Source organism: Tamandua tetradactyla, chromosome 4 (genome assembly GCF_023851605.1).
Source record: "Tamandua tetradactyla isolate mTamTet1 chromosome 4, mTamTet1.pri, whole genome shotgun sequence".
NCBI lineage: Eukaryota > Metazoa > Chordata > Mammalia > Pilosa > Myrmecophagidae > Tamandua > Tamandua tetradactyla.
The window spans coordinates 193,578,729-193,602,426 of NC_135330.1; the positions used below are offsets into that span (position 1 = coordinate 193,578,729).

The following is a 23,698-nucleotide window of genomic DNA, read 5'->3' on the forward strand; positions in this document are numbered from 1 at the left end:
TGGGAATGAACTCAGAGTGGTACTCATAGAAAAGGAAGAAAGGGGAAAAAAATTTTTTTTAAATATATTTAAGAAAAGAAAAGGCAGATGGGGTGTTTGCCAGACTGCACATACTGCTGCTTGCCAGCAGATGGCACTCTTGAGAATCACCTCCCCTCAGGCCCACCTCTCCCCAACTGTGGCAGCTGGCCAGGCAACATGGCTTACGTGGCAGGGGGCCAGTCCCAGCATGTGGGACAGAGCAGCTGACCACAGTGCCCAGTGCCTGGTGGAACCACTGTTCACAGCACCTGACAGTATGGGTATTTGCAGTGCCCAGTGGGTGTGGCTTTTTGCAGTGGGTGGCTAGGCGCACCTCTGGGCTCCCCACAGGTGCCACCAACAGCGCAGCCACATGGGGCAGTCTCCCCATTAGCTGCTGGTCTGGGCTGGAGCAGAGGGATGGTCTGTTCCCTCAGATCGCACTTCCCTGTGCGCTGCCGCCCACCCACCAGTGGGGTGACGGCTGAACAGACTGACCCTGCTGTCCTGTCCAGAGCTCCCTGCCTCTTGTCCATGACATCCCCATGAAATGCTGAAGACTGTCTCTGATCACTCACTCCCACGACTGCAGTCCAGGCCATTTTTTCTGATCCCTCTCTTGTTTTCCATGGAGCAGGGGTGAACCCAGCTTGCCCTACTCTGACATCTTCCCAGAACCTGATTGATCCAGTATATTTTTGAAAAATGTCCTGACCTGTGAAACTTGAAAGTCTGCTGAAGTATTCAACACCTAGTAAGGTTTACTGGGCCATTCTTCTGATGGAGGGAAAAAGCGCAACTCTCAAGTGAGCTGTAAGTTTCCAGGGACATGAGAAAAATTTTTAGCTATGATGTGACCCTGATTCCTCAAGCATTCTACATATTACTTGGCTAATGAGTGATTTCACCCATGTGATGAAAACCATTAATATTTTTAAAGGATTTCAGATTCTTGAAGATAAAAATTCTTCTTGCTTTCTTCAGTTAAACACAGACTTACTGAGAGTGATCATTTTTTTTTTCCACCTTTGTTGTATGGAAACTAGGCCTGTGTTTTCTCCTTCGAAATGCCTTTCCAGTTGAGTTTCCTCGTGGTGCAAGTAGATGATAGTATGACTGCTTTCTAAGACACTCTGTTGGCCACTTATTCTAATAGTGATGACCTGGATCGTGTATTTCTCTTTCTAGAATGTAATCTACACAGTGAAACCGAAGACTATTTAGTATGTCTCTTAAGAATGTTCTTTTGCCTAACTATCTTGTATGGTTTCCTGCACCCAACCTTTCACACACATGCACACACATATACCCTGTAATCATGGTAACTTTATCAGCACAGTTAGTCTTTGGGAAAGATCACCTGTTTTTCAGTGAGAGCACTTTAATCTCCAGCCAGCACCTGCACTCAGCCTGAATGTTTTACTTTCATCTTCGTTTGAGTGTTTAAGCTTTCTAGGAAGTCTGCCTAGATTAGTTTGGCTTTGTATTTACTATTTGCAGTGTCCTGATTGTTGAGAGCAACCATTCTATAGTATTTTATGTGGGTCTTGGACCTTGCTACAGCAGTACTCAATCTTTCTTGTGCTGTCTTTAAGTTAAAAATTGGTGTTTAATGCTTTTCCCCAGAGCACCAGCCCCCCATCCCCAGGGATGGCCAAGACCCTTTTCTTCACTTATAAGCAAATCAGGGAGAAAACAGGTAGATGTCTTTGGAAGTTAATTTTATTATATGATGATAGTATACAAAATACATTCATAATGACTAGAAATGTAGGACCAAATCATGTCTTACTTATATCTGCAGCATATATTCTTGGTTTGTATAAAAGTAACTTTAAAATTCCAGTTGCCTTAAATAGTTATGCACAAAACATACACACACACACACATATACATAGAGTTGCTACCACTGTCATTCAAAGATGCACTCTTCCTTTACTCAGTTTAAATGGGGCTCGCAAGTATGTGTTTCAAGTTTGACATTCTTATGGGCTGGGAAACAAGGCATGGCTAGAAGACCCAAGCAACATTTTTCAGGATTTGGACAAGTTTGTCCCACAGGCTTAAAGTAGGGTCTGTGCATCCTTTTTTGGACTAACCAGATAGGAACCTGTCTATTGTTCCAGTCCCATTTTCCCCGTGGTCACACAAGCATTATCTCAAGAACCCTTCTGTTCTTCAGTTGTTACTGCCAACCATTTATGCCATAAACGACAAATGGTTCTAACAATACTATCATTAGTGTTTTGACTTGCAGTGCTGTATTTATGAACCCGTCTCTTCCAAACACTTTCCAACTAGATGTATTCATGTCAAGCTTCCATTTTTGTTTCTGTGTTAAGACTCCAGATGGAACTATGTCTTAACTGACGGAACTGTGTCAGCTACAAATACAAGTCTCTGAAGAAGCATGAATTAACATAGTTCTAGTACTTTTTTTATTAGTTTCTTGGTAAAATGATATTACTAAGGACTCTTAATGATTAAGAATTACTGAAGCCAAGACATTACACATACAGACATACAGCTGAGGATTTTCTTTGTTACCTCTAATTGCTCAGTCCTTATCTGATTTGAACAAATGAGAGAACTGATTGGGGTCTTCTTTTCTTTTCCCTATGCTTAACCTCTTCTGGTTACCTGATGTATAATCATTGTCAGCTGTCACAGGTGTTTTTTGTGGACGTGAAGTAGAGGAAGAAGGTAGCTTCTTCCCCTCCTGTGGCCCTGGCCTGGTTCTGCTGGGTGCAGCTCTTGGTGCAGAGGCCTGACTTGTCCCTCGCCCAGTCTGTGACTCCTGCAGCCACCGCCACTGGGGTGCCAAGCCTCAGTAGGGAATGTCCTGACACAGTCATGCTTTGACTCTTCCATTTCTTCATGCAGAGACGCTTTTAACAAGAATGTGCCACACTGGGAACGGAGCATACATTTTTCTGTTGCTTATAGTTCAGGTGCTAGAGTTCAGTGGCGTGAATGGAAGCACACTCTTCTCTGGCAGAAGCAGCAGTTCCCTGTGGCCTCTCCAGCTTGTGACCGGCTTCAGAAGGTGCACACACCCTGAATATGTACAACATAATTGGCATAAATATCATCAAACAGAGCCAGCTTAGAGACACAGGGACCGATGAATCTTTAGACCCTTAAAGATTGGGCGCCCTTTTCTACCCTGTCTCCCTATTTCCATCAACTTCCGACCCACGGCAAGGTCCAAAGAAGATGAGAAAGAGCTTTTATCCTTTGATAACTTGGGAATTAATAGCCTGAGTCTCCATTCTAGAAACACTTTGCATAAATTATATATCACCTTTTTTTCTCAAGGAGCATAAAGTGCTTAATGAACATTGGTTAATGCTCTTCTACATCCTTCCAGGAGATTAGCATGAGATAGTGGACTCCCCATTAGATAAAAGGGAAACGATTGACTTCCTATGCTTTGAATCTCAACTGTTTTGCTGAGTTGGTTTGGTTGGTGTAGAGATAGGTTTTATGTTCTGCCTTACTGTCCTTTTATTTTCTCCAACCTTGCTTGGATACAGAGAAAACCCCCCACAAGACTTCATTTCACTCTCCTCAGCTTCCTTTTGTAAGTAACTGTACAAAAAAGAGTGATACAAGAATATTGTCATGACTACACGGTAATACTCTAAATAGAATCCTACATTCATTGTCTTTAAACATGTGGCTTTGAGCCCAACAGGAGATAATCCTAACAGATCATACTCATTCCAGTTAGCTTACTCTGAGCCAAATGCTAAGTGTAAGGCCATGGTGGCATGAAGCCAACCTAGCTCTGGCTAAGTTTTCTGTGTATTTTGTTAGAGAAGCCAGCTATATGGAATCAGAGTTGAGCGCCAACCTCAGTGTTATAAATCAAAAACTTGCCACATATAAGTGAACCAGTTTTAAAATTTTGCTTTGTAGGTCCCCCAAAATATATTTGTCCTTTCCTCCCTACCAGAATTCAGAAAATAGCCCCTCATCCCTCTGCCCTGTCTACTTCCTTGCTGGGTTCTCCACCATGGAATGGGTTAGGGCAGGGTTTCGGAAGCCACTGAAGTGGCATTGGTATCCTCCTCCTCCTGCCTTCCCATATGGTGTATCTCCAATTCTTCTTTCTCCTGCCCTCTCCTGCTTTTTTGTTGCAGCTCCCTCCTTCCTCTCTTTCCCCTTCTCTCGCTTCTATGTCTTATGCCCGCTAGAGAACCCCAGAGACATAGTTCAGGCCAGCTAGCAATCCGTGGAGCTGCAGGGCTTGTTCTGGTTGCAGGTCTCCGGAGGTTGGCTGCGCTGTTGAACCAGCTCATCTCCTGGTCCTCCAAAGTCCCACGTGCTGAGGTGTTGGGGGTTGGAGCAGGAAAGTCACTGGGCTTAGAGAGGACTTTGGTTAACACTTCGAGTAATATAGGGATTTAGCAGTAAGTTCTTCAATTGTAACTATTTCTCTATTTATCTGGAGTTACATTCTTGTTAGTCAAAGAAAAATAAAAGCACTATTAAAATCACAAAAAGCAGCTGGCTCCTGTAAAAGGTAAAGGTGTAAACTTATATATGCATAATACTGGCAAAAGCTAGTTTTCTGGGGGTGTAAATACACATGTGCTTCTACAGATAAGGCTGTGTCAAACTTTAGACAGGTGGGGTGGAGTATAAGACCACAGAGTTGTAGTCTGGGGGAGGAGAGCAGCACGAAATCTTCTTTTCCAGCTCTGAGTTGTCATATGTAAATCGGCGGTGGCCTTTGCTGATGTGCCCACAGCTGGAATGGCAGAAACTTGGCCTGGTGATGTCAGAAAGCCCCGACTCCTTACTTTTGCTAGTCATTCGCAAGCTAATAAAAACAAAAACAAACACAAAAACAAAAGTCAAATGTGCAAAACTGGCTTCTTGAAGAAAAACACTAATGCCCACTGTTGCTTGGTGAGTCTTTTGCTTATGCTTGCCCTACAGCGGATGATTACTGAACCCCATCTCACTCTCCAGTAGGATCTTCTTGGTTCTAAAGGTGCCAACAACCTCCCTACTAACAGCTGGGCATCACAAGGCAGAAAGATGCATGCCCTTGGCTGGGTGTGGAGTGTGGGATAGATAATGGAAATCTGTACTTCCAGGTGGAACAGACAGCTCTCTCTGACCCATGAGTCAGTCGGCTTCTGTAGCTGGCCAAAAAGTGGCTCCCCCAAAAGAGATCTCTGACAAAGCCTTGGACCCTGTGGATATTACCTCACCTGACAAAGGAGTGAATATTACCTTACATGGCAAAAAAATGTGATTAAGTTAGGCATTTTGAGAGGAGCTGGTGCCAGCTATCCAGGTGGACCCTAATGTAGTCACATGTATCCTTTGTGTGAGAGGCGCGGGAGTTTTTTTTCTTTTCACATGGGCAGGCACCGGGAACCGAACTCGGGTCTCTGGCATGGCAGGCGAGAACTCTGCCACTGAGCCACCCTGGCCTGCCCCGGAGGAAGTTTTGAATCAGACACACAGAAGGGAGGAGCAACGTGCCCACAGAGGCAGAGACTGGGGTACATGGCCACAAGTCAAGGAATGCCTGGAGCCCCCGAAAGCTGGGAGAAGCGAGGCTCCAGAGGGCGCATGACCCTGCCGATGCTGTGATTTTGGACTCCCTTGGTCTCAAGGCACTGAATTTCTATTGTTTTAAGCCACCAGGTTTGTGTAATTTGTCACAGCAGCCCAAGGAGATGAATACAGCTTCATACACAAAAGTTACTGCAGTTGTCCCCCTATCGTGCTGGGCTCTAGGAGAGAAAACGTGGAAGTCACGGGACGACACGTCACCAGCAAGGCGTAAGGGCACAGCAGCTTGCTCTTTGGGTTCCACACGTTACCTCCCGCCTGAGACACACGCACAAAGACGGAATGCTCTTCTTGGCTTTTTATTCGAAACAGCACCAGGGGCGCAAGTGAGAGAGCCCAGTGAGTCACCCCCTGAGGTGGGCTGCTTCTGAATCCACACATCAAGGGTTGGATGTTCTGTATTTTTAGTCTCAAAGGATACAATTTACAGTTTTCCTTTCTTCATAAAGATCTAGGTAAAAGTGACTTTCCATTTTCTGAAGTGTTCCAAAACAGGAAATAAAAGAACACATTTTCCAACTTTCTCCCCGTCGCTACTCACTGCTCATTGGGGTTCTGTCATCTGCTGTGACTCAGCTCTGGGGCCACCCCTGTGCTCATGTTAAAAGGAAGGGAACATGCATATGTTTGCTTGGCAATGTCCCTGCCCCTTCACTTCACTTGTGCGGGAGGAACTATGCCACCTATACCATTTAGAGGCATGTGTGGCCATTTTGGTTTTGATGTGGGTTGTTTTTTTTTTAAATGCCAGCTCTATTAAGATAAAATTCACATACTGCAAAATTCATCTTTTGTACAACTGAATGGTCATAGTATATTCACAGAGTTGTGAACCATCATTAGCATCAATTTTAGAACATTTTTATCACCTCCCCAAATCCATACACATTAGCAGTTACTCCCTTTTCTCTCCAAGCACTCCCCCCCCCCCCCCACACACACACAGCCCTAGGCAACCACTCGTCTTTCTGTCTCTGTAGATTTGCATGTTCTGGGAATTTCATATAAATGGGTCATGCAGTAGGTGGCCCTTTAAGACTGGTTTCTTTCACTTAGCATGTCTTCAAGGATCATTCACATTGTAGCAGGTTTCAGAATTTCATCCCTTCTAATGGCTGAATAATATTCCTTTGTATGGACAGATCCCATTTTGTTTCTCCATCATCAGCTGATGGACATCTGGGTTGTTTCTACGGCTTGGCTCTTTATGAGTAATCCTGATATGAACATTAGGGTACAAGGTTTTGTGTAGATGTGTGTGTTCACTTCTTTGTTATATATCTGGGAGTGGAATTACTGGATTGTAAGGAAACCATGTTTAACCTTCTGAGGAAATGCTAGATTGTTTTCCAAAGTCGCTGCATCATTTTACATTCTCACTAGTGGTGTGTGAAGGCTCCAGGGTCTCTACATCCTCATCAACACTTGTTATTATCTGAATTTTTAATCACAGCCTGTCTAGTGGTTATGAATGGTATCTCACAGTGGTTTGTTTGTTTATTTTTGGCATGGGCACGTTCCGGGAATCAAACCTAGGTCTCCAGCATGGCAGGTGAGAACTCTGCCACTGAGCCACCATTGCACTGCCCCTCACAGTGACTTTTGATTTGCATTTCCCTGATGGCTAATGATGCTGAGCAGCTTCTTCATGTGCTCTTTGGCTACAGCTGCTGTTTCTACAAATAAGTTAATTGGAGCCTGGCCATAATTACTTGCTTATGTACTGCTGACTGCAGCTTTCACATGGCCGTGGCCAAGTTGGGTAGTTACAACAGAGACCCCATGGCCCGCAAGCCTAGAATATTTACTATCTGGGGTGCTTTAAGAAAAAGTCTGCTGCCTCCTGATGTAGAGGAAAGAGGAGCAGGTTCTGCTTTTGGGTGAAATGGCGACAGGCCTTTGGACCAGAAAAGGAAGGCACATGCGCTGGGCCCATCCTCTCCCTGCCCAGCACTATTCCCAGGTAGACACAAGCACAGAGAAGCTGAAGTGATGCGTGGGGCCAGTGCAGTAACAAGCAAGAGCCCAAGTACTTCTGAGACTGGCTGTTGGTGGCCGGCCCACTATGAGGGAGGGTCTGATCCATCAAGCCAGGAGTGGCGGACAGGGATCCCAGGCTCCAACCTCAGGGTGGCTGAGGCCTGGGAAACAGCACCTCAACCTGGACACAAACCCTGCCTTGTTCGAGGATAACAGTGGGAGAGCATCCCCTTCACAGTTTTACCACCTTTCCTACTTTTCACATGTGCAAATCAGGCTGTTTTCATCTGAGGTGCTGTGCTTCGTGTGTGCAGACTGCCTGTCTTTGCTGCTGTTTTGTACATGTTCTCCTCTCTGAAACCCCAAGCTTTCCTTCCCAGAGCTTGGTGTCGTATGTCTGATTTTATGCCCTCTCTCTTGCCCTTTTGGAAAAAAGTGTTTTTCTAAGCTGCCTGAACACCATAGTTCTGCTGGGAAACTGAAGGGGGCACAGTGCCCTGAAACCCACCCACCCGAACAACCACCCCCCGATGAACCACGTTCCCTGCCATCTTCCTCCACGCCTCCCCGCCGATGGTGACAAAGGGGCCCCGCAGCTTCCTTACTCAATCCTCAGGGAGCCCTTGGGTTTGCTCTCAGCCCAGGTGAAGCGCTTCAGCACTGGGGAGGCCAGGAGGCCGCTGCCGTGCACCCGGTAATCCTGGTGGGGAAGGAGGAGAAAGGTTACAACTCGTGCCAGCCCAGGGGGCCCGGCGGCGTCTGGGGCTGACACTGGGACACGCTTCTGCAGCCCCGGCAGGCTCTGTCCGCACCGCCAACACTCCTGGCCTGTTGGGACAAAGCCTCTTCTCCAGGTTGGCAACCCCACTGCTGTCATTTATAAGAAGTTCCTGTTCTCCGCGACTTCGCGGCCCTTCTTCTGAGACTGGAGAAAATGAATTTAAAAGTGCAGGTTAGCACTTTCCACAGAGAAGCTTTAGCTATTTTAACTATTTTGGGCAGATGACGATTGGCTATGGGTATGCTTCATTATGTGGTGGCCGTGATGGGCAAAAAAAGACCTGATTTGTTTTGTCTTGAAGATTCTATGGAATTTTCAGGCCCTCCTTGGTCATGGTCTCACTGGCTCATCTATAATGCTAAGTCCTATGCAGAATCCTCATTATTCTGTTAATACTGCATGTCCCAGCAAGGAGAAGCCACATGTTGTTCCTACCACTCTTTGTGTCTTGTACTGGCTATGGCTCATGTTTGTAGCTGTCAGTAAACCAGCCTAAGCAGGCAAAGAAGTTGCCATATTTCACCACTGTGTTAGGGTGGGAAGGGTGTTTTTTAAGGTGACTCTGCTGTGGCTTGAAGCCACAGAGTACAGCAGTCACCCACCCACTACTCAGCACCCAGTCATCACCAGTGCTTCCTGAGCTCTCGTGCACATGGACCACCTGGGGGTCTTGCCAAAGGCAGACGGCTTAACTGGGTCTGGGGTAGGCCCCAGGACTCTGCATTTCTAGCCAGTCCCAGGTAATGGCAGCAGTGCTTGTCCAGAGATCACATCTTCAGCACTCAGGTCTACAGGACCAGAAGTGCACTCCTGCCAGCCAACCCCCACCATGCCCTCCATTCTCTCAAGCCCATGTCCCGCTGTGGCCAGGCAGGAACCTGGCTGCTCAGCCTTCAGAACTTTAGGGGGCTGGAGCATAAAGTACAGGTAGACTCATTCCAAAATCTCAAGGCACTCTCAAGAAAGAGCTCTCTCTCACTTCACAGGGTGCATACAGCCACACAAACAGGAGGCATTCTGAATCACTCTGAGGGCAGTGTGGCATCACTGATAGCCAAGAAGTTTAGAAAGAGACTGTGAGGTTCCCTAAGGGACTAACTTACTATCAGGCAATGGCTTGGACCTTCAAGCAAATTCTGGGTCATCTTCAAACCATGGAATTCTACTTTCAAATTGGCTCTGCATGGCAAAGTCTAGCTGTCAGTCTCCCTGGCATTATCTGCTCAGCTACCACTGATCACTGGCCCTCATGGATCTGCTGAGGGCACAGATCCAGCACAAACTGCTGGAGTTTGTGTTTGGATGGAGAGTATAGCAAAGGGTTCTGCAAGGGTACAGTGAGTAGACTGAATACTTTACTTACATCAAACATAGAGATGGCATTCGGTGGAATTTCCTCAAAGGTTTTGATTCTCTCCAGGCTCATGAATTTGAATGCATTTACGTATCTAATGAAGAAGCAGAAAGAATAAGCATGACAGGAAATGCATCCAGCTTTGATTACTCAGAACACCAGAACACCTTAGCCCAGCCAAGACAAACCAAAACATTGGCAGGAATCTCCTAACTCCTCCTGGGGTTGAATTTCCCCTCCGGTGTTCCTCTGGGCATCCTGGTGGCAATGCCACTTCCTCCTATGGTTGTCAATTCCTATTCCATCATTTTGAGCAAAACCCCAGAGGGACCCTTGGGAGACTCAGTGGTGGTTAGGCCTCTGGCCCCTGTGGAGTCAGAAAATGTCAGGCCTAAGAGAGACCTGATCTAAACACCCTCTGTTATAAAGGAAAGGAACAATACCCAGAGAAGCTATATGACTTTATTTATCATTGATGGCTGCTTATTTCTTGAAAGGATGTGAGATAACAAATGAAATGGCCTGTCAAGGTCTCACAGCTGATTTAATGGCCTACTTAAGTATCAGAGCCAGTCCCAGGTAATTACAGATTGGGAGAGCTGGGTAGGATTTGTGTGGTTTCCCTTTCATCAATGATGTATTGGGAAGGACCATCAGAGATGTCCACCCTGGTTGCTTAAAAGGGAAGATTCCCCCCCTCCCCCGACTGAGTCTGTCAGTCTTTACCCTGCCATCCTCTGCAAGGCCCAGTTTCTCAGGCAAGTTCCCTCCTGGGCTCGGCACCAAGCAACAGTCCTGAAAGGCTTGGCTATGAGGCATGAGCAGTGAGTCTGCTCTGCGATGCATTGCCACAAATCCAGGCTGGCCGCGGATTTCTCCCTAGCCTGGCAGAGGTGGCACTTTCAGATGACTGCAGCTCTTCCCCATGCCCTCCCTGGTCCCCACGGTTGGTGGAACTGAGGTCGGAGGCCTGGAGCTATGCCCTGTGCAGACAGCAATGCCAGAAGACCCGCGGACAGAAGGAAAGTCCCAAAGGGAGTCCCAACTGCAGGAGGATGGGGAGGGCGTGGCAGAACCACTGGGTCAGACACTCTGCTCTGCCACTTTCTAGCCATCTGATTTTGGCCATACTCTCCTTGGAGCCTGTGTCCCCACGTGTGTAGCAGGAATGAAAACACCAACTTCCCAGGGCTGTTCTGAGCATGGAGTTAATGGAAGCAAAGAGCCTAGCACAGGGCCAGCACCACGGCTGCGCCATCACCATGACCGAGCGAAGTGCAGATCCTGGCCTGGAGAGGAGTCAGCGAACAGTCATTCCTCCGCCCCCTCTCGGCAGTAACGCGAGGCACAGCAGGGTGTTGGGTAAGGACAGAAGGCCAGTTTTGTTTGTTGCATTTTATCTAAGTTCTCATTGAAAAATCAATGTCAAAGAAAAAAAGAAGAGATAGAGGAATTGTAGAATAAAATAAAGAAACATGATGGCCAAATGCTGTGTGCTAATCCTGATTGGATCCTGCTTTTTAAAACAAGATTTAAAAAATATTTAGGGTGAATTACGGAAATCTGAATACTGGACAGTATTAAGGAATTATCATTAATTTCCTCAGTGTGATACTATAAGTATGGCTGCACAGGAGAATGCCCATTTTGGAAAATGCTCACTGGAGTATTTCAGAGTAAATTGTCATAATGTTTAAAACATTCTTTCAAATGGTTCAGCCAAAAAAAAAAAAAATCCACACATGCAAACACACACATAGAGTAAACAGACAAAAATGGCAAAATGTTAGCACAGTGGCATTTAGGAGGTGGGTATATAGGTGATCATTAATAAACTACTTTCTTTCAATTTTTTGGTGTTTGAAAACTTGTAATACAAAGTTGCATAAAGAACTCCTACCTGACATCATCAGAGCTTCCTGAATTAAACTTTGGAACTGAAGTATCTTCCTTGAAGAAGTTCTCAGAGAAGGTGGCAGGTGAGGAGGTAAACGCGGTGTTCCCTGTCAGTATGGCATTGAGTGGAATATAGTCTTTACCACCCTAAAACGCCAAAGGCAGAGCTTGAGTCCACACATTTCTACTTCATGTCAAGTTAACTATAATGTTAATTTCAGCTACGTCATTGGCCCATTCTTGGTTGCATTTGGAAAGTATTAAAAGATATAAACTAATTTGGCACACACAAACACACACACACATACATATTTTACTACTGATCTCAGCAATTAATGGGAACACAAAACAAAAAAACAACGAACAAACAAAACACTCCTTTGCCTCACATTCAAAGGCACCTGGCCTTCTAAGACTAGTCAAATTTCATGTCACCTGTTGCACATTTGCTTGAAGCAGATCGCCTAGTTTTCCCACAAGCTCTGAAAATCTTGGCCTTTCTTTTGGGTCTTTGTGCCAGCAGTCCAACATGATCTGATAGCTGTTGTGGTGAAAGCACAATGGAAGTAACTGCAGATTAGTGATAATTATATAGATTGCCCCACATATTAGCAAAGTGCAAGGGTGTTGTCATACAAAGATTTTTATTTTTTGCCACAGATGGTATCTACCTTTGGTTTTAGCTTTGGGTATGCAGCACCCACACATAAAAAGCTGTGGGGCTCTGTCCTGCTGGTACAAGGCAGACTGACTGAGTGGCCCCCCAGAATCCACTTCCACTCGAGTTCTGCAGAGACGACGGTATGCGCTCTACTGTGAACCAAGCAGAGCAACTGGGAAAGGGGACCACTGGCCACTTCCAGAGACCTGGTGGGAAGTGGTGCCTGCCCTCCAGTCTCACTTTCACAAGCAGGACAGTGTACTTCAGGCTTAAAAAAAAAAAAAAAACCTAATTTTAATGTTGCTGTGCTGGTTTGAAAGGATATATGTCCCCTAGAAAAGCCATGTTTTAATCAGAATTAAATTCTTAATAAAGGCAGAATAATCCCTATTCAATACTATATGTTTGAAACTGTAATCAGATCATCTCCCTGGAGATGTGGTTTAATCAAGAGTGGTTGTTAAACTGGATTAGGTGATGACATGTCTCCACCCATTTGGGTGGGTCTTGATAAGTTTCTGGAGTCCTATAAAAGAGGGAACATTTTGGGAAATGAGAGCTATTCAGAGAGAGCCAGAGAAGAATGAAATAGCCACGAGAGCCCACAAGCCAGCGACTTTTGGAGATGAAGAAGGAAAATGCCTCCTGGGGAGCTTCATGAAACAGGAAGCAAGGAGAGAAAGCTAGCAGATGATGCCGTGTTCGCCATGTGCCCTTCCAGCCAAGAAAGAAACCGTGACTGTGTTCACCATGTGCCTTCTCACTTGAGAGAGAAACCCTGAATATCATCAGCCTTCTTGAACCAAGGTATCTTTCCCTGGATGCCTTTGATTGGACATTTCTGTAGACTTGTTGTAACTGAGACATTATCTCGCCCTTAGAACTGTAAACCAGCAACTTAATAAATTCTCCTTTTTGAAAGCCATTCTGTTTCTGGTATATTGCATTCCGGGAGCTAGCAAACTAGAACAGTTGCCATGAATATCAACGGGTGAAGGGTCTGAAGTTCTTGTTAAATTCTCGGGTGGTGGCAGAGCTGGCCTTGGGGTTTCACTGTGGAGCCCAGTGGTGTGCACTGATGGAGAAGGGTCTATGTGACCCATATTATTTCCTAAAGGTGAAGTCCATGGAGAGGGTGAGTCTGTCCTTGGGCTGTGTGCACAATTTCTGCAGGTGGTCGACTGTTCCTCCCCATCACTTCAAAGCTGCCTTTACAAACGCGCCTCCCACCTCTCAAGACAAAAAGTCCAGGCTGGATATGAGAACATTCGTTCCAATATGTGTAGAGGCCGAGCCTTGTGCTGGGGTTCAACAGGCTCCTCTGTGATTTCTCTCCTCTCCCATTTTAGACGTAAAGATGCTGGTTTCCTCCCTTGATTATACCTGCAGGAAGTATAGGCTGCACCTGCTGTGCTCTCTATAAAACACATGCCAGAGGGTCTGCCTGGATTAATAACGCATTCTCTTTGGGTCCTGTGACCCATTCAAGGGAAATATACTGCCACTGGTCTCCTCTCTCAGGTCACCTAGACTAGAGAGGGCCATTATTGGATCAGAACCAGCCTGGCAACACTACCAGGCAGGAAGATCATCTCCAGAGCCCTGCACTAGCCCAGGGCCTGGCATAGAAGCATCCAATAAACATGCCTCAGTCAGCTGGCCCCACAACGGAGAGCGCTGCTCCTTCTATGAATGCGTCAGCCGCGTGGCAGATATCACGTGCAGCTCCAGGACGCGGGTGCTGCAGGCTCCCTTACCTTTGCCTCCACCTATGAGTCAGGACTTCTAGCAGCCAAAGGGCTGCCCCATCCTACAGGGACCTCATTAAAATATAAACTTATACAGTTTACTAATTTACTGAGATAGATACAAAAAGATATATCCCTAAGGCAGGAGGTCACCAGACAAAAGTGTAGCAGAGGCTGGCCTATTCATACATCTTACTCAACATTTCCAAAGCTGCTCTGTTTGCAGCATTAAAGAGATTCTTGGAGACTGTTGGAAGAATGAGATAATCTATAAAAAAGTAGCGAAAGCAAGGAAGGCCTGGCACATACAGCCAGACACATGAAAAGGGGCCTGAGAGTAGGGGCCTCTTGCCAAGCCCTGGGTTTACCAGCAGCTTCAGCTCACCCCCGAGCAAGCAGCTGGTGGGCTGTTGCTCCCTGTGAACAGGTCTCTCCATGGCCTCTCTCTGCCAAAACGAGCAAGAGGGACCATCCACAATCCCTTCATATTTTTCAGTTTTGATTCTTGGTTTCTACTCTCTAGTTTCCACACCTCTTGCCTAAAATTCATTGCTACTCATCTCAGCAAACACCAGAGGAAGAGAAAAAAAAAATCAAAACATTCCTTGCTTATTCCCTTATTGAGAAACATCTGATTAAACAGGCCCTGGGGAGGAACCAGCGATTCGATGTTGCACAGTTTTACATCACAAAGTAAACAGGTTTATAAAGTAAAGAGACATCCATTGCACCCAACCCCAGCGCCCTTCTGAAACCAGCCGAGGGTGAAGGTTTCACAGAGCCAAAGGAGGCTTTGAGTCCCAAGTCGGTGTGACTTTGCATCCCCGGGGTTAATTAGGACCCAGACCCTGCTAACAACAGGACATATGCCCTGCAGGCACGCAGCCTGCCAGTGTGGACTCTGGACTCCAGCTGAACGTCTTACTGTGTGGCCTCTGGCCAATGACTCAGGTTTTCTGGGCCTCAGTTTTCTCACTTGTAAAATGGAGATACTGGTCATACTTCACAGGGCTGTTCTGAGGATCAGGTACATTCACATATGTCAAATGTGTAAGACTAAATGCTCTAGTGATGTGCACTAAATGATTATTGTTATCGTTTGTAAATGAGAGCTTGTTCTTGTGATTTTCAGTACATGGAAAGTGGAAGGAAAGTTTGAAATCTGAATGGCAGAGGAACACTTCCTCTGATGAATGCTGGGGGGATTCATAACGGGGAGGTGGTCCCCGAGGCCTGATCCTCTGCCACTCAGCTGGCGGAGGGCAACGGCGCAGCTGTTTCAAATCTTGCGTCACTCCTTGGCCAACACAGATGATAGTGTCTGCCTGCCCACTCCTCAGGGCTGCTGGGGACTTCCGACGAGGCTGGCGTGGGGAAGCACAGGGCCACGGCCCCTTATTTTAGCCCAGTTCCCCTGGGGTTCGCTCTTCCACCGAGTCAAAGTAGTCAAGCAGCTCAGAACTTTCCAGGCCTCGGACACTCCGCAGCCCAAATGTGGTCCCAGGAGGATGGGGGACGCCTGGCCCTGTGGCCAGCTGGAAGAAGGGGCCTGGCCTCAAGCTTTGCACCTTCCTGCCAAGACAGCGCTGCGGGCTGGGGAGGACAGACCCCACCCCTACTCTGGGCCCCGCACCGAGCCTCCCCATCCTCTGCCCGCCGCGGCCGTGGCCCAGCCTTGTGGAGAGGCCAGAGGTGGCCGCGTGCCCCTGGCGAGCCCATGCTGCCTTTGCTGCCACCTGCTCCTCCCCGGGGGGCCTCTGCAAGGCCCATGGCCAGCTCAGGAGAGGTGTCCTGCTTCGGGAGGCCTGAGTCCCGGTCAGCAGCATGACAAAACACAAGTGTCAACACTTTCTCGCCTGGGCCGCCGAGGGCAAAACAGCCGCAGGGGCCCAGGGTAAAGGGAGCGCCAGGAGGAATGGCGGACCGTGGGCGCGGGGAGGCTGTGTGCGCCGGGCTCCAGGGAGCAGGCGGGAGGCATCTTCCAGGTCCCCTGCTGCAAGACGCTGCTGACACGGATCCTAAAGCAGCTGTACATCTGAGGGGTGCGATGGCTACACTGGTCAGGAGAGGCCCCTTTCCCCGCCGCACACCTCGCCCCTGCAGGCCTGGCACACCCAAGGACATGGAGACAAGCGGCCGCCCCCAGTGCTTCACCCTGGGCGCCCCAGCTCCCCTGGCTCCCCGTGGGCCCTGCCAGGCCCTGAGCCCTGCCTGGATGCCTGACTGGAAACCCAACCTCCACCTTCAGTTCCCTGTTAGAGGCCTTCAAAGTCAGGGCAGCGGTCTGGCAGGAAGTGGGGTCGGCTGGAGCAGGAGCATGTGCCCCGCTTCTGGAAAACTCTCCCGGCACAGCCAGGTCAGCCCTGAGGGACAGAAGGCTGTCACCACTGCCCCTGCGTCAGCCAGGACTGGGCATCTAGTATTCTCCTTCCCCACCTCGCGGTGTCGCGGAGGGAAGAGGGGTGTCGGAAGGGGTAAGGGGAGCAAAGGGCTCACATTTCGGGGGTCGCGTACTCGGGCGCCCTCATCCTCATGCCTTCCCTCAGGCGGCTACAGAAGTCCTCGTCCATCTGCACGCCCGGGTATGGAGACCCACCTGCAGGAGGCAAACGGGGCACGTGAGGGCTTCGGGGTACCCAAAGGCCAGGTGGGGGCAACTTGGTGTCTCCTTCCGCCCTTCGGGGTGAGGTTGGGGGAACGGCTTCCCCTGAGCGCCCCCACAGCCTGGCTGCTCCAAGGCCCTTCGGGCTGCTCCTGCTGAGCCGTCACTGCCAAACAGGAAAAGGGATGCCAGGGAAGGGACCCTGCCCCCTCCCCATAAAGACACTAAAGAAATCCCCCATAAGAGACTCCCTGGGCTAATACAGTCTTTTCCAAAGGCCATCAAACTCGGGTGAGTTACTGTGGCTTATTCCCCTCTGGGTGAGAATGGTTCTGCCAGCACTGGGGGCCGGGAGTTGTCAGGGCCTAAGGGGCAGACCCGCTGTTCTCCCAGACTCCAGGACTGGGCTGAACGGGGAGGGCTGGGGAACTCTGTGAACAGGGCCACGGGCTGAGGGTGCCAGGGGTGCCCAGGCTTTCTCCCTGCCCAGGGCCCTCCATGGCCTGCTCTTTTAGGGGACTCTGGTGGGGACAGGGCAGCGGGCACCGCCGGCTCTGCTCCAGCCCGAGGGGCCTGCTCTCTCCCAGCGTTTCTTTGTCTGTACTTCCCAGTGGCTGCTGCTGGTAGGAAGCAGCTGGGAGGCCTGCGGTGCTGGCACCGTGTCACTGCGGGGCCACTGTGGCCGCCAAGCTGCTTTCAAAGACTGGAAGCAACAGGTGCTTGTCATCGAAAGCAGGGGAATGATTTTCACATATTACAGGAAACCAGGGATGTTACTGGGTGACTTTTACTTGCTGCGAAAGGCAAATTTTTTGGCAAAGCCCGAAAGCCTCTTGGCCAGCCCCAGTGTTCAGGAGGTCTCCAGCACCGATGGGAGCATGCACGTGTGTGCCTGGGGCTGGGTGGCTGCTCTGGGACGCCCAGCACGTGCAGCGGCTTCCCTGGCCCTTCCTTCACTCTGCAGAAGCGGGTGCTCGGGGCCAGGCTGGGCCAGCCGCGAGCACAGGATGGCCCGGGAAGGCCTCCCCTCTCCCCACGGCCCCCCGGCCTCAGGGCCTTTCCTGTGAACTTCTGAAGGGGAGAGGACACGGGCAGGGATCCCAAATCTGAGTGCTGGAGAAATCAGGAGAAGGGGCAGAGGGTTCAGAGAGGGGCAGTCCGGTTGGCTGAGGAGGACTCTGACTTCAGATTCGATCCTGGTCGATCCCTGCTCGGTTCTTGTCGGCCCTGGTCACAGGACGGTGCCAGCGCCCTCGCGCCCTCACCCAGGGCTTCCTCAGGGGGGCCCAGTCATAAGTGCCGCCCTGGAGGCCTGGTGTCTCCAGAGGCCACATGGCAGGGGGGTTCTCGCCTGGTTCCCCGCTATCGGATTCCCCCTCGCCCAATTTACCCAAGGAGAAGATTTCCCACAGCAGGACTCCGTAAGACCACACGTCGCTCTTGGTGCTGTAGATTTTGTCAAAGATAGATTCGGGGGCCATCCACTTCAGAGGAAGTCGAGTCTAGAAAAGGGCAAGGGAGGCTTAAGCATGGAAAGAAAGGGCATGGAAACAAAGCATGTTCAAACCAAAGGCCCGGGGTCACCCCCCAGTAAAGACTTGGCCCATAAATAATTTTTAGGAGCAGCCACGGTTTCCTAATGTGGAGAAGTTCACAGAGAAGCTGTCAGCTGCCCCCGGCCCCACAAAGGAGCTACCTGCTCACAGGCCCCTGCAGGCCTAACCCTAGGATGTGAGAACCCCTTCTCCCAACAGGAGCATGCCCACCACATGGGATCCCAGCGAGTCAGGCCTCGCCACTCCAGAAGGATGGGGAGCAACAGGGAGGAAGGGGCAATGGAAAGACAGTGAGAAATGGAAGCAGGAGGCAAGGAGAGGCTGAAAGAGATGCAGATGGAGAGACACACAGGGAGAGGCCCATCTTTGCAAACCAGGGCACCCAAGGAAAGCTTTTTTTTTCCTTCTGGAAAAAGAGACTGTGGGGCAGGGGTTCTTAAAGGAGGGTCCTGGGACCTGCTGCCTTGGTGTCCCCTGGGAACTTGAGAGACATGCAGCTTCTCAACCCCACCCAAGACATACAGAATCAAACTCTGGGGTGAGTCCTGGCAAAGTAGATTTCCACAAGCCCTCCAGGAGATGCATGTACTCTCACATTTGAAAATCTCTACTGGACGGCAAACTTTAAGCCCAGAGAGAAGTATAAGCCTTCAAGGCACAAGCTGGAGAAGAGAGGACACAGGAGGTCACCCAAAAGGGGGAAAGTCATTCTATGTCCAAAAAGAAGCAGAGGGGAGACGCCAGGCATGGCCGGCCGACGTGGGAGGTGACCCGTTTCCTCCCCAGCAGATAACACCGGCAGTGTCCCCCACCCTTTCCTGAAACGGGCACCTGCCGAAGCAATCAGCCGGGTTACTGGGAGTGGAAGAGGCCAGGCTGTTCTCTCCCGAGGTCTAGGAAACTCCCTGAGGAGCAGGGGGGCAGCATGTGGGAAGGCCCCTCCCCCCCAGGCCCCACCACACACTTCCTGGGTTTGCAGGTCCCAGGCAGCGTCGTCCAAAGGCCGGGCACCCACCTGGGGCCAGGGCAGGGCTGGAGCCGGGCCACAGTGGCCTCCCAACCCCTGGTGAGGGCCTTGTGGTTCCTGGACCCCCGGGCCTGCCTGTCTCCCCAGCAGTAAGGAGGGTTTTCAGGGACCACTGCTCAGGAAGTGTAACCATCTCCCCAGGACTTCGGTCTGTCTTCCCAAAATGACAGAGGACAAATGACTCCAATAAACATCAGACTGACTTACATCTCCTTTCCTCACGTAGTCGGGGTTCTTATAAATATCCCGGGCGAGGCCAAAATCGCAAATCTTCACCACATTGTTCTCAGATAAAAGAATGTTCCGAGCTGCCAGGTCCCGATGAATGCACTGCAATGAGACAGGTGCATAATCAATGCACATCCTTAATCTAACCAGCGAATTTCCTGCCTTCTCAGCGTCATTATCCTTCTCCACTTGAGGAACCAGCTCAGACGTGGTGAGGGAAGCAAATGAAAGCGCACATGGAGTTATCGCAAACAGAAAGAGCTTCTTTACTATTACTGGTCTCTTGGGGCCCCACTGCCCTGATTCGGGCTGGGGCTACCGTTTTGTGGTTCAGCATCCTGATCAACAAAGTTTGTAATCCAAGGTTTATGAGTGAGCGAAACCGCCCCTCAGCTGTTTATACTAAGCTGCGGAGATCAATCCTTTATCCTGCCTTGATTTCAGGGGAGGCGTCCAAGTAGATATATTCCTGGAAGCTCTCCTTGGGAGGCCGTGGATTCTGAGATTTTGGCCAGTTTTGAAAACCTGCCAAAGGGCGAGGTGGAGAACAATGGTCAGATCTGCCTGGTCCTAAACCCAGTGAGGTTTCCCCCTAGAATTAGGTTCTCCCCACAGGCATCCAACACTCCTCATCTCAAATCCTACCATCAGGACCTATTAGGCGATTTGACGGGACTCAGGCATTTGTTGTGGTGTCCACTCTACCCTTCAGGCACAAGCAGACCCTGGAAGAGCAGATTTATAGCCAAGGTCCATCTTTGACCATCTGAATGTCCACATGTCCAGGCCTGGCCAAAAGAAGGAAAGCAGTAAAGAGCAAGGCTGACCTTTCTGGAAGACAAAAACTCCATGCCTCTGGCCACTTGAAAACTGTAAGAAATCAGATCTTCCATCGTGATGGGCTGCTTGTAGAAACCATCAGAATCTGGAAAGCATTAAAACCGTAACTGTTTGTAACAGCCCTTGTTATTCCACCAAATCCCAGTTTATTGGAACAATGTTAGGAAAACATAAAACCAACCAACAAGTAGGTCAGAGTTCATTTTCAAGAGCATTTGGGTTTCAACATGAACAGCAGAGATTTTTCCAGGCCTCCAGCCCATTTTACCCGAACATGGGGGGACGGGGGAGGGAGATGATCCTTCAGACAGAAAGGCCTGGGGGGAGAGGAATGTACAGTTCCCTGTCAAAATTAGTAACTCTGAAAATAATCTTAATTCAAATCTCTTCTCCTTCAGAACACTACCCTTTGAGTCTCCCACGGATGTTTATTAGGGTGACAAATAAGAAAAACTTTTCAGTGATGCACAGATGTTGTAAAAATATCTCACACTGAAGGAGAGGAAGGAATGAATACCTACCATCCTCTTCCTCAACTTCGCTCAGACTTTTATCTTCCTGAAAGCCAGAGCTGGCGAAGCTCTCACTGCTGGTGACGCTATCTAGTCTTGGTTTCTTGCCTTGCTCCAGGTCTGGCTCCATTTTTTCTTTCTTGGGCTCCACGTGCAATGCAGCATCCTTCAGATAGACCAAGAATGGAAGGACCCTGGTGAAAGGGAGCTCCAGGACAGCAGGGGGCAACTCACCCCTCCAGCTGGTAATGGTCTGCATTGGGAAAGCATCATTCCACTGAGGCCCCACCCATGGTGGGCAGGTGCCTGGCTAATGGTGGGGTCTCCTCCATCTTTGACTGGGTTTCTAGCTAGGGTTTTTGGGGGGCTAGAGAACTATTAACAGCTGCTGCTATTTACTGAGCACTCACTCGGCGTGAGCAGCATATTAAGAGACGCTGGGACATCTTCTCATGTAATCTTCCCAACCAGTTTTGAAGTTGTTCTTGTTTATGGATGTAAACAGGGATGCCCAGAGAAGTCCAGTGGTCAAGGCCACAAATGACTCAAAAATGGCAATGCGTGACCCCAGGTCTGACCCACACCAAAGACGGTGCCCTTAACCACTTGTCCACTCTACATCCCTCCTGGGAAAGAGGAGATGAATGAGAGAAAAGGACCCCAGAAGGAGTCATCGAGAAGGCTGTAAGTTACCAACTCCTCTGGTTTCTCTGGGGAAGGAGTGGACTGAACACTTTTTTTTTGTCTCCCACTCAAAACAAAGATATCGTTTGATCTCAGTAAGGGTCAAAAAGGCTCCACCTGTGATTGGCTCCTCATCTGACTCTTCCACTAATGAGGCAATCTTGAGCCAGTCACCTTGCTTTTCTGGGTTTCCTTCTCCTCATGGGAAAAGCTCTATCATTAGCTCATTTCCTAACTCAGAGGAAAGCAGGTGTTGGTTCTGGGTATCTGTGTGAAGCCCGCAGACTTTTTCACACTTTAGTGGCACCTCCGTGCTTCATGACTGGACCAAGGGGCTCCCTGGTTCCAGGGTGGGGCAGGGTTCCCCAGACGCCCACCCTGCCCCAGGTTTCCCTAGAGATGTCAGGAGGCAGGCGCGGGCCGTCCGCTAGAGGGCGCAGTGGGAGCAAGCGGAGGACAGAAGGAAGGAGGGACAGCCCGACCACCTCTGAGTGCGCGGAGGGTCCCGGGGTTCCTGCCCTCGGGAATGAGACCTTCCGGTGCTGCAGGACAGGAGGCTGAACTCACGGTGCACACCCGCCACCACCCCAGGTGACCCCCCTGAGAGGCTTGAGAGTGTTACAACTGCGTCCCCCGGAGGCAGGCAGGTTTGGTTCTAGTCGGTTGGGGACTGGAAGTTTATTTTTCACAAGACTCTTCACAGGACAAGGCAGCAGGGAAAGAGCGCTGGCAGGAAAGAGGGGCAAGAGAGTGCTAGCCAGGCCACCAATGGCTCAGCTCATGCCACCCGGAAGTCACAGACTGGGGTGTGCCTTCAAGGACCCTAACACAAGCTCCTTTGCCCCCTTTCTGCCCCCACATCCCCAGTCAGTAGTAAATTCAGCTTTGTTTATTGGTGACCATCTCCGTTGAATCAAGGTTAATGTATTGGACTTTCAGACTCAGAGAATACAGTGAACTCATTACAAATAATATCTCAGGATCTTGGTGAATTTGTTTGGAAAATGAAATGTCCCATTTCTACTTGGCCTTTGGGTTTTGTTTTCCCTTTACCTTCTCTCTTCTCTCTAGTACTTAAGGTTCTAAATCTGAAAAGCAGCCATGGGTTTTCCAAGCTGTGCAGCGAGGCAAATCATTAAATACAGCCAGAGGAGGAAGCAAAGTCCTCAAAACAAAGGACGCACGAACCCAGACGTTCCATCCTGCCCAGGTCCCTGGGGTGTTCTCCTGGCTTAGTTCTTCCTGAAGCCAGTCCAGGAGCTCAGAGCTGGAGGGAGTTTGCACTGCTCCCAGGGCACCACTTCCCACTTTTTCTTATGTGTTTTCCCCTCATCCTGTGGGGTGCCTGGAAAACGCTCTGGATGGGGAGACAGGAATATCAGGTTTCCCTCCCTCTGGCTTTACCTCTTGGGCGATGTGCACCTCGAGCGGGTTATGTGTATTCTCTGGGCCTCATCTATACGCGGAGAATGTGAAACAGCTGATTATACAGTTTCTTGAACTGCTCAGTCTCAAGATTCTGGCTATTAACAGGGCATGGTTCAAAATGGGAGGAGACAGATTCTCGTGTGCACGTTACCAGCCTAAAAGAACACTTGGGTCTTTGGTTAGATGAAAGCTGGAGCAATGAGCAGAGGGCCAGCTGCTGGGTGGTTCTCTTCGGTGTGCCACATGAAGACTGATACCCAGGGGAGAGGGGCACCATTCTTGGATGTCGGACACTTCGTCCACCATACAGACCCGGGGCGCTAAGTCAGAGCCTCCCAATCTTTCCATTTCAGTGGCCATGGTGCGGGCGCGGGACATTTATTGAGTGCATTTGATTTTCCCAACAATCCTATGAATTAGGTTCTATTACTGGATCTATTTTTAACAAAGGAGGAAACTGCAGCTTAGAGAGGCTGAGTAATTCACCCAAGGTCCCAGATTTGTGAGCAGTAGAGAAAGGTATTAATCCCAGAAGTCTGGCTCTGGAATCTGAGTGATTTACTACGACATCACTATGTGGCCTCGTTGCCAGTGTTGCTGAGTAATGGTTAATAATGCTGCCATCAGTGTCCCCTGGCTGTGGGCTTTCCCGAGAAGGATGCCAGCTTGGGGTCATAGGTCACATGGCCAAAATTGTACTACGTTTTCTCTACTGTCCAGTGTCTTTATACGCCTTGTTTGCCTTCATTTAGTGGAATAAAGCTGGTTCAAAGCACATGCACGGG

General features: G+C 49.4%; 1 protein-coding gene across 3 annotated transcripts in view; it reads right to left on the reverse strand.

Annotated features, from left to right (window-relative positions):
- Nucleotides 1-1,725: 1,725 nt before the first annotated feature.
- Nucleotides 1,726-23,698, reverse strand: part of FLT1 (fms related receptor tyrosine kinase 1) — a 170,208-nt gene continuing 148,235 nt past the window's right edge. For all 3 annotated transcript variants that reach the window (XM_077158937.1, XM_077158938.1, XM_077158936.1), the window contains 10 exons: nucleotides 20,811-20,967; nucleotides 20,277-20,374; nucleotides 19,429-19,551; nucleotides 18,029-18,140; nucleotides 16,533-16,632; nucleotides 12,063-12,168; nucleotides 11,632-11,774; nucleotides 9,741-9,825; nucleotides 8,202-8,296; nucleotides 1,726-4,849 (listed from right to left, as the gene is read on the reverse strand). In XM_077158937.1, coding sequence (XP_077015052.1) covers nucleotides 4,648-4,849; nucleotides 8,202-8,296; nucleotides 9,741-9,825; nucleotides 11,632-11,774; nucleotides 12,063-12,168; nucleotides 16,533-16,632; nucleotides 18,029-18,140; nucleotides 19,429-19,551; nucleotides 20,277-20,374; nucleotides 20,811-20,967 — 1,221 coding nt within the window. In that variant the 3' untranslated portion in view covers nucleotides 1,726-4,647. The remainder of the gene's footprint in view (nucleotides 4,850-8,201; nucleotides 8,297-9,740; nucleotides 9,826-11,631; nucleotides 11,775-12,062; nucleotides 12,169-16,532; nucleotides 16,633-18,028; nucleotides 18,141-19,428; nucleotides 19,552-20,276; nucleotides 20,375-20,810; nucleotides 20,968-23,698) is intronic.